Raw genomic sequence first — 10,975 nt, 5'->3', positions numbered from 1 at the left:
CAGTCTGCAGGCCGACGCCCTATCCAGAGCCAAACGGGTTTCGGCTGAAGGTTGGTTTTAAAAGAAAGCTGTTCATGTCTCAGGAGACATAGCAGTATTTATTAAACATGCAGCATTTGCCGAAACCGGTTTGGATAGAGCGTCGGCCTGCGGACTGAAAGGTCCCAGGTTCGATTCCGGTCAAGGGCATGTACATTGGTTGCGGGCACATCCCCAGTGGGGGGTGTGCAGGAGGCAGCTGGTTGATGTTTCTCTCTCATCGATGTTTCTAGCTCTCTATCCCTCTCCCTTCCTCTCTGTAAAAAATCAATAAAATATATTTTTTTAAAAAATGCAGCATTTACTCGTGTAGCACTCACTAAACTAAACAAGACATTTTTATAGGCAAATAAACCACAAACAAAATTCTATTTCAGATATTTTTTATTTCTTCAAATTTGTTATCAGGAGTGACTGAAATAAAAAATATAATTGAGTCCCATCATCATCATGGAAATGGCTTTAAGAGAAAACTGGTCAGATGAATATTATTGCTTCCCATTTTCAACCAGTAAATAGTTGCCACTGATAAACAGACAACCAAGTCTGTCAAGAATGCTCAAGATATGTTACATAATACAACATGCCTGTTCACGGGGTCTGGGGGAGGGAAGACTAGGAAATAATTTATGTGAACTTCTTGATTTCATCATACAAGACAAGCACAAAAGCACCACCCATTCCTCTGAGAACATTGGACCATGCACCCTTGAAAAAAGCTTTGCCTCCTTCATCACGAGCAATCTTCCTCCAGCAGTCGAGTGTGCCTGTGTACATGATATCAGCTGCAAAGAAGAAAGACAGAGTTAGTGACAAAAGGCTGATGAAAAGTCCTAGGATTTACTGAACCAAACCAGAGCCCCATTTCTAAGAGCTAACAGTTTTTTAAATCCCAACATTAACAGGTTAGTTAATGAAATATTAACTAACTGAAATGCTGAAATATTAATGCTATGACTAGAGAACAGTAATATGTAGACTACCCATCAGACTTAATCTCTAATACCATTTAAAGCATGCTCATTCATAGGCATCCAAAGGGCCTGGCTCAAAGGCAACTATGTAGCAGATACTATCAACCCCATGCCCATGTCTTCATCTTCTGCTCAAGGGGAACTTACTTCCTTTGCGCCCTGATTGCATCATCATGCGGCGACGAACAGTGTCAAATGGATAGGAAGTCAACCCAGCCACAGCTGTGACGGACTGTGCGATCATCCAGCTGATGAAGATATGAGTATTCTTGGGATCTGGAAGCATTCCTGAGAATAGGAAAGAGGCACCTTTACTAGAAAGCAGTTTTACAGACTTGCTTTCCACATCCCCCTAACATCTCATCTGGTCACAAGGGTTGTACTGGATGACCTTAGCTGCCTTCAGCAATTACCAAAAAAAATTCTCTGGCTCCTGGAAAATTAGGATGGTAACCTTCCACACTGTCTCATGAGAACACAACTTCAAAGCATATAGAAAACTTACCCTTTGCAGTATCATAGACACCGAAGTAGGCAGCTCGGTAGATGATAATACCCTGTACTGACACATTAAAGCCTTGGTATAGGCCTCTAAGCCCATCAGATTTGTAGATCTTAACCAGGCAGTCACCAAGGCCTTTGAATTCCCTTTCAGCTCCGGCTTTGCCCACATCAGCTGCTAGACGGGTACGGGCAAAATCAAGAGGATACACAAAACACAAGGAGGTAGCCCCAGCGGCACCACCTGATGCCAGATTCCCTGCAAAGTATCGCCAAAACTGGGCTCTCTTGTCCACACCACCCAGGAAGATCTGCTTGTATTTATCTTTGAAGGCAAAGTTGAGAGCCTGGGTGGGGAAGTATCTGATGACATTGGCCAGGTTACCACGCCAGAAGGACAGGGCTCCTTGCTCCTTGGGGATACGGACCACACAGTCTATAATGCCCTTGTATTGCTTATCTGCAGTGATCTGCTTGCTGGCATGCTGCACCTGAGAGACAAAAAGGAGACCAACAGGGAGAGTTATAACCATGAAGGGAAAAGGGAAGAGAATATTTCATCCCAATCAAAGCGATTTAAGATTAGCTCCCTGCCCCCCATCTAGTCTTCTGTATCACAGCTGTCACAGGTGGAAGAGGTGATCTGCATCATTAGAGACATTAAGCCTCCACCCTTTGGGTGGGGAGCAGGCACGCTCACGCGGACCAGTGCCCTTTAGACCTAGGAGAAAGGTCGGGCCCAAGTTCAGAGGCATTAAGGTGAGTCCCAGGTAGGGTGCGGTCACCTTGGTGACCAGGGACTACGCCTCAGTTCTCCAGAGCTGCTTCCCTCCCTCTCCGTTCAGACCCTACTTGTCTCCTAGAGGTGACCCGCGGGCCGCCAGGCCACTTCGCCCGTCCGAGTGCGCCATCTAGAGCCGGAACGTGCGAGCGCGCGGCGCCGGCGGCTGCGCGGAGGAGGACGCAGCAGGCACACGCGCTTCCCGGCACAGGCTTCCGGCCAGGTTGGAGCGCGGCCGCTCTACCGGCCGCGTGGCTTCCTCAAGGCTGTGATCTCCTTGCCGCGACCTTGAGGTCTCCTGTAAGGCCAGGTGTTCGCCGGCTTTCAGGCTTTGCCCTTGACCCGAAGGCCCGGGGAGGCAGCTAAGCACTGCCGGAATCGCTCCCCCCCCCCCCCCCCCCCCCCGCCCTCAACGCCGGCCCGAGTTGGCGGCCTCTGGGAAGCCGAGGCCCGGGCCTTCGTCACCTTCCTCCACCCCCGACCCTTTCCTAGATCTGGAACTTAGGGTCACTAAAAAAAGCACCGCCCTCAAACCTGCCTTTTGGCCCGCCTCTGCTGCCACCCTGGCTCCCACGCTGCCACTTACTGGGACTTACCTAAAGAGTTCCTTCCCCTCCATTCCTTGGGCCCCACTTTCGGCGCGACCCTCTTCCCGTCCCCTCCCCCACTTCCTGTTCGGGCTCGGATCCCAGGAGGTACCTGCAGCAGCAGCTTGACCCGCTCGATGGGTGCTACCGCTGTCTTGGAGATGGCTGCGGCCACTCCACCTGCCAGGAAGTCCTTGGCAAAGGACACGGCGGCATCTGTCATGTTGAAAAGAAGAAGCGGGCGACTACAGGCCTGGGACCGTAACCGGCTGAACTCCGGGGCTCTAGGGCGGAGCGAAGCAAATGGCTGATTTATATACGCGGAGCCGGCGCCCTGGAGGCCGGCGTCGGAGGCGTGGCTGGTAGGCTGGCGGCGCGCTAGGCCTGGGGAGAGCTGAGTGGTTTGACGCGGCGGGGGAGGAGCCACGAAATCGGGCCGGGCCGCCCTCCACGCTCCCGGCTGGTCCACTGGAGCTGACCCAGCTTGAGGGAGGGGTGGCCCTAGGGAGTACCCGGGATTCGGACCCTGGACCCTGGGAGGGGCCTGGGAGCTGGAAGGGACGCTGACGTTACCAGGTTCTTGGACCAAAACCTCTGGAGCAGGGCCCGGACAAGGATGAGGCTCAGGATTTAAGGGAACCGCCAAACAAAACACAACGAAACAAAAAGCACACAACTCGGTAATCAAGATAAAATTTAATGCAACATTTAAAATTTGCCATACAAGCAAACTGCGGCCCGCTGACTGGTAGCCTGTTTTAGTAAATAAAGTTTAATTGGAACCCCCAGGCCTGAGATTAGGTTGAAACAAGTGAGGCAGGGTCATACAAGTGTGGGGGCGTGGGTATCCTGTCTTTATTTAAAATTTTGATAATTTGTTCATTATGACTTTTTTCCCATTACTTTTGAGTTCTTAAGATAGTGCATTATAAATAATTTATTTTGCTTACTAAGTTATTTGGAATCCCCTTAAATTTTGTGCCAATGCAAGTACCTCTTCACTCTAGACCTGGTACTGCCCTGAAGTTATGTCTCTGAATCCAGAGGAAATTGGGGGAACAGCATAGCGGGGACACTGCCAACATGTTCCAGACCCGGATTTGCAAATACAGCCTAACAAAGATCTTTCTGGGAACTTGCAGAGGAGAGTCCAAAGGACTCGACTAGGGGTGGGGAAATTGTAGCCAGAAGCCAAATATATATTTTTTATTTTTTTAAATATATTTTATTGATTTTTCACAGAGAGAAAGGAAGAGGGATAGAGAGCTAGAAACATCGATGAGAGAGATACATCGACCAGCTGCCTCCTGCACACCCCCCACCGGGGATGTGCCCGCAACCAATGTACATGCCCATGACCAGAATCGAACCTGGGACCTTTCAGTCTGCAGACCGACGCTCTATCCACTGAGCCAAACCGGTTTCGGCTGGAAGCCAAATATAAAGGTTGTACAGGGAAGGTTAAAAGGCTGTATGAACTAGGTTGGCATTTGGCTTCCCCAACTCCAGGTAAAGAGCTCTGGGATTGAATTGATTCCTGAACTCCAAAAAAGAGGAATCAATAGAATTAGATAGACAGCCATTGTTCAATGGACAAGTGCTTACTGAGCCCTTCAATCCTTGCACTGGGTAAGCATTTGCCACACAAATTCTTGTTAGTTTGAATGTACTCTCAGGTTCAGAAGTCCTATGTCTAAGTAATCACAAGTCCTATGTCTAAGTAATCACAAGAATGTTTATAAAAATAACGATAATGCCTGAGAACCGCAATTGCAGCTAAACCCTAGGTGCCCAGCATATTGAAGACAAAGGGGCATATCCTTCACTTTCCTTTCCTCCCTTCTCCCACCTTCTCCAGATCTTCCCATCAAAAGACCCTATTCGAGGATTCCTCCAAGATTGTCAGATCCTTTAAGTATACTTTGCAATTTGCTAGCCCTCCCAAGAACCCCAGCAACACATCATGTGTTCAAAGAAGAGCAAGTTTGAATTCAGCTTTGTTGATCTTGGGGGGTATCTTTTTTTTTTTTTATAAATATATTTTATTGATTTTTTACAGAGAGGAAGAGATAGGGATAGAGAGTTAGAAACATCGATGAGAGAGAAACATCAGTCAGCTGCCTCTTGCACACCCCCTACTGGGGATGTGCCCGCAACCAAGGTACATGCCCTTGACCGGAATCGAACCTGGGACCCTTGAGTCCGCAGGCCGACGCTCTATCCACTGAGCCAAACCGGTTTCGGCTTGGGGGGTATCTTTGACCTGTGTTCATGAGAGGTTACTAGTTTTCTAAATAGCTGATTGTAATTAGTAACGCATATGGATACAAAAATAACCTTGTACAGTTTCAGAGAATGACAGGATACATTCCTTGAAAGTGATAGTCACTCCTCTACTTCTACTAGGGAGAGAATTAACAGGTAAAGCAAATCTCTACAGAGCATTTTATTTAGAGGGAGGTGGTTTTCAGAACCCATTTCAAAATAAAATTTAAAACCTTTCTAGTTTGACCCCTTGACATTTTGATTAATGCTTTTTATTCAAATGTTAATTACTCTTTGAAATGCAGGGCTATCACTTATCTACCCTTTTTCTATCTCTCCAGGCCATATCTGCTACTCCCTTGGAGCATGTATTCTATTCCAGATTCCTTTTACAGTTTCAAGCACTTCTGCATTTATGCTCTGTCCCATTTCTTTCTCTCCACACAAAAAGATGATCAAATAATTACATAGAATTTCCCCCTTCTTAGTCTTTGGGTAACAAAATGTAGTTTTACTGAAGGTGAAATACAAGATGGGTCATTTAAAAGCAACTTCATGCCATGGCTTGGTATTTTTCCAAATCCACTGTGAGCTGGAGCTATCCTAGTTGCCTATGTGCAGGTACACTTAGAGGAGTCAGATGTTCTCAAAAGTGTCAAGGTCTTTGAAAACAGAAAAACTGAGGACTGTCACAGATTTAAAGAAACTAAGGAGAATGATAGTTTAATGCAATGTGTGATCCTGGATTGGATCCTGAAACAGAAAATGGACACTGGTGGGACTATTGTTGAAATTTGAAGATCTGTGGATTCCTTCAGAGTATTCTACCAATACTATTATTTTGTTAATCCTCACCTGAGGATATTTTTCCATTGATTTTTAGAGAGTGAAAGGAGGGAGAGAGAGAGAGAGAGAGAGAGAGAGAGAGAGAGAGAGAGAGAGAGATCAGTGTGAGAGAGACGCATCGATTGGTTGCCTCCCACATGCCTGCAAGCAAGGTAGGTACCCTAGACCAGAGTTGAACCCAAGAGAGACCCTTCAGTCTGAGAGCCTGCGCTCTATCCACTGAGCCAAACCGGCTAGGGCTACCAATACTATTCTTAGTTGCAGTGATTATGTAAGATGTTAACATTTGAAGAAGCTGAGTAAAGGATAAATGGAAATTCTTTATACTGTTTTTTGGGCAATTTTTTTTTATGTCTGAAGGTTAAAAAAATTAAAAAGTAAAAAGAAGAAAAAAGAAACCAATAGCAAGAGCCCAGGAAAAAAGAGACAAATGTTAAAGATAATGATATTGATAATGATATATGGCTGGTCAATTAGTTAAAAATAGATTCCTCCAGTGAGGCATAGTGGGGGTTCTGTGTTAGTAAATACTGTGTTTCTGGAAACTATGTAGACTACAAGTGTAATTAAGAAAGAAGAACTAAAGCTAAGGCAGTGCCTAGTAATTCTCAAGAAAAAACAAGGATGAGGGTCAGAAATGATACATACTAGTAAGGTCTCAGTTAGTGATCTTTGTACCAACACCCAGAATATGGGAATAAAGTGAATGTAAAACATTAATGCAGGCAGAAAAAGTTATATAGGTATTGTTCAAAATTGGTAAAATGGGACTTCTGACTGGCATCTCAAAATGGAAGGATAAACCTGTTCAGGAAGATACCATATAAAAGGAGAGCAGAGTAGTATTTTATTGGCTTGAGGTTGAAAATGTTCAGTGAAAATGAAAGGGAGAAATGAAAGTGATTGTAGTTGTGCAAATATACAAGAGACTGCCTAGATAGTTCTGAATAGTACTTCATAAAACCATCACATAGGGAAGAAATGGTGATCAGAGACATAAGCCATCTGATATATTCTTGACTCTCTTGCTGATGATTATAGTTCCCAGAAGACTGAAGAAGCATAGAGAGGAAATTGCTGAACTGGGCTTAATCCTGACAATAAATAAGGAAGATCTGGTTAGCAAAGTAAAAATGACAAGAATCTTGGGGAAACTGACCATGCCATCTGGATCTGTTAAGCAAAAGAATGGTAGGCATGGTCAGATGGGTTAACTGAAGTGTGTGTGTGTGTGTGTGTGTGTGTGAGAGAGAGAGAGAGAGAGAGAGAGAGAGAGAGAGAGAGAGAGAGAGAGGGAGAGAGAGAGGGGGGGAGAGAGAGAGAGAGATAGAGAGAGATCAAAAGAGAAAAGATAAATATGATAATATTATCTCCTGGCCAAATATCTAAAGAGAAAGATAGCTCAAGTGGGCGAGAGATTCCAAAGATTCAGACCTGTACAATTTAGAAAAAATCCAATGAGAAATTAAAAAGGGAGAAAGATCTAATTAATTAAAGTGTCCTTACAGATTATTCTCTGAGGAGCTCAAATTTTGAAAGTACATATATAGATGACAGAAGGAGGGCTAGGCTTTTAAGGATGAAGACCAAAATGTATCACAGACCTCTAGGAACTGAGTCAGAAGAGCCTAAGGCCAGAATAAATTCAGGCTTATAAAAGCATGAAGGGCCACATAAAGGGTTCTAATGCTTTATTTAGTGCAGGACATTTAAGAATGAGGAGCTAGAGCTTAATGTAGCATTTTGAAAACTGAAGGTCTTAGTTGATTGTGAGGTGACAATGCAAAAAAAAATGCTAATGAGAATTGAGTTGGGCCAAGAGGATGGTGGTGAACTCATCAGGTCCCACTTGGGCCTCCCTAGCTGGCCCATAGAGCTTATTCCTGGATGCCATGTTTAAGAGGACATTAACGAACTGGAACATTCAAAGAAGGCAGTCAGGAAAGGGAAGTGCCTATAAATCATGTCATATGAGAAATGGCTGCATGAATGAGAGATATTTAATGGGGAAAGCTTTTGCTGAGGGAGGGACATCCTGTTTCATAGTTGAAGGACTTTCAGGTAAAGGAGAATTAGACATTCTATATGGAATCAACAGCAGCTGGTAGAAGTTTCATGAAGTAGACTTCAGCTGAACAAGAAATAACTTTCTAAAATATCAGCTACTTAAAAGTGGGACGGGTTGCTTTATGATGTGGGCAACTTCTTGTCACTGGAAATTTTAAGAGTGGAATTGAACACTTGTTGGGGACACTGCAGAGGAGATTGCTGTGTTGGCTGAAAAGAGAGTTCTATACCCTCCCAAGATTCTATGGCTATGTGCTTTTGTATCCATAAGATTGAATTGGAATTGAGCATCTGAGTTTGGGAATCTGTGACAAAATAAGAAGAGAAATAATTTAACCCAGTGTCAACAGGATGGGTTCTGGAGTCAGGCTGAGTTCAAATACTGGCTCTGCCCACTTGCTGTCAGGCCTTGGGTAAGTTACTTAACCTCTCTAAACTTCAGTGTCTTCAGGTGTAAAATGGGAATGAGAATAATACTGTAGGGACAATTAAATGAGGTAATATATGTATAAACAAAATCTGGTACATAGTAAACATTCAATACATGCTAAATTTCATTACTACTAAGAAAAATACTAAGGACCAAATCACTCCACCCCTGCTTAAGAAGGGCGATAAGCCAGTTCTCTACCCCTGGTAAGGGCCCTATCTATAATCTGGTAACCATATCAGAGCCCATATTAAGTAGGATTTGAGTTTCTAAGAAGTACCCAGATTAAGCGTTCTCAGTTTTCAGACCTAGCTTGCATTCGAAATATGGAAGATCCTAGCATCACACTGGTGTTGGCTGTGTAAGTACTGAAGAGGTAATAATACTCATCATTTGTGGGCCAGTCTTGCTATCTCCAGTCTCTCACTTCAGTTTCCAGAACAATGTTGCTCACATCCAGTTTTTATCACATCACCTATATTGCTCAAGAAACCAGTTACTTCTCTTTGCTTAGTGGGTCAAACCTAAGCTCATCTGCCTAGCATTTGAAGCCCTTTTCTTTCTCCCTCCCCCAAGGATTTAATTTCTGGCCCCTCTGGGCAGGCTTATAAATTTAGCCCTGGGGTAACTGGTTAAAACAAAAACAGTCTTATTGAGGTATCACACAATAAAGCTGTACATATTTAAAGTGTACTATTACTAAGATTTTTACATATGTATACACCTATGAAACCATCACAGTTAAGATAGTGAAAATGTCCATCACCACCAACAACCTAAATTTTCTTGTGCCCCATTGTAATCCCTCCTTCTCTCCCCAAACAACCACTGATCTGCATTCTGTTACTATAAATTAGTTTATCTTTCCTAAAACTTCATATAAATGGAATCATAAAGTATGTACCTTTTGGGGGGGGGGCGGTATCTGTCTTCTTTCCATATACTAGTATGTTGTTTCACCCATGCTTTTTGTGTATCAATAGTCAATTCCTTTCGATTGCTAAGTAGTTCCATTGTGTGGATATAGCACATGTTGTTTCTCCATTCATCAGTTGATAGACATTTGGGTCATTTCCACTTTTTGCCTATTATGAATGATGCTGCTATAAACATGCCAGTACAGATTTTTTGTTTGTTTGGTTTTGTTAATCCTCACCTGAGGGTATTTTTTCCACTGATATTTACAGAGAATGGAAGGAAGAGAGGGAGGGGGAGAGGGAGAGGGGGGAGATGGACAGGGCGGCTTGGGATCAAACCTGCAACCCAGGTACATGCCCATGACTGGGAATGGGTCCTGCGACCCTTTGGTGCTTGGGCTGACGCTCTAATCACTGAGCAACACCGGCAAGGGCACCTGTACAAGTGGAATACTGGGCCATATGATAACTCCATGTTGAACCACTTGAGGAATTGCCAGGCTGTAAAATGATTCTAGCATTTTACACCCCCAACAGCAGGATACAAGAATTCCAGTTCCTCCACATCTTGCTTGAGGCCTTTCTTTAGCCACCATCTCCTCAATGTCATTTTTTGTTGCTTCCCCCTCCCCCAGGAGTTTCTTCCCATCTACACCTTTGTCGGTCTCATTCAGTCTCTTGGCTTTAAATGCCAGTTATCTGCTGATGACATTCAAATTTTTGTCTCTAGTCACCATTCTTCCCTGAATTCCAGACTTATCCAGTTTGCCCAGGATAGTTCTGGTTTATGCTTATTATTGTGACATTAGACATTATTAACAGTGTTCTGATATATTAATTTTCTATTGCTGCTGTAACAAATTACTGCAAATTTAGTTGCTTAAACAAGACAAATTTATTATCTTACAGTTAGGGAGATCAGAAGTCTGATGTGGGTCTCGCTGTGCTAAAATCAAGGTGTCTGGCTGGAATATGTCTCTTTTTGGCGGCGGTCAGGGAAAGTCTGTTTCCTGGCTCTTTCAGGTTATTGGCTGAATTCAGTTCCTTGTGGTTGTAAAACTGAAGTTCCCATCTCCTTGCTGGCAGTCAGCTGAGGGTTATTCTCAGCCTCTAGAGGCCATCCCCATTCCTTAGGTCCTGGGCTCCTTTGTCTTCAAAGTCAGCAAAAGTGAGTCAAGTTCCTCACTTGCCCAATTTCTACTGCCTCTTGTTCTGTCCCACTCTTCCACCTTCCTCTTCCAATTTTAAGGATTTGTTTTCTTTTTTTTTGAAAAAAAATTTTTTTTTAAGATTGAAATTTTTTTTAATATATATATATATATTTTTTAAATTGATTTTTCACAGAGAGGAAGGGAGAGGGATAGAGAGCTAGAAACATCGATGAGAGAGAAACATCGACCAGCTGCCTCCTGCACACTCCCTACCAGGGATGTGCCCGCAACCAATGTACATGCCCTTGACCGGAATGGAACCTGGGACCTTTCAGTCCGCAGACCGACGCTCTATCCACTGAGCCAAACCGGTTTCGGCTGTTGATTTATTTCTTTATTGATAGCTGCTTTCATTAG

General features: G+C 44.0%; 1 protein-coding gene across 1 annotated transcript; it reads right to left on the bottom strand.

Annotated features, from left to right (window-relative positions):
* Positions 1-405: 405 nt before the first annotated feature.
* SLC25A5 (solute carrier family 25 member 5) lies at positions 406-3,194 on the bottom strand. Its single transcript, XM_008156837.2, has 4 exons — positions 2,995-3,194; positions 1,519-2,005; positions 1,161-1,301; positions 406-824 (listed from the first exon to the last, which is right to left on the bottom strand). The coding sequence occupies exons 1-4, from the start codon at positions 3,103-3,105 to the stop codon at positions 667-669; spliced, it is 897 nt and encodes a 298-aa protein (XP_008155059.1). The 5' UTR covers positions 3,106-3,194; the 3' UTR covers positions 406-666.
* Between the last annotated feature and the right edge of the window lie 7,781 nt (positions 3,195-10,975).

This window comes from Eptesicus fuscus, chromosome 1 (assembly GCF_027574615.1).
Source record: "Eptesicus fuscus isolate TK198812 chromosome 1, DD_ASM_mEF_20220401, whole genome shotgun sequence".
Taxonomy (NCBI): Eukaryota; Metazoa; Chordata; class Mammalia; order Chiroptera; family Vespertilionidae; genus Eptesicus; species Eptesicus fuscus.
Note: the sequence above shows the minus strand (reverse complement) of the source record. Positions and strands in the feature narration are given on the sequence as shown.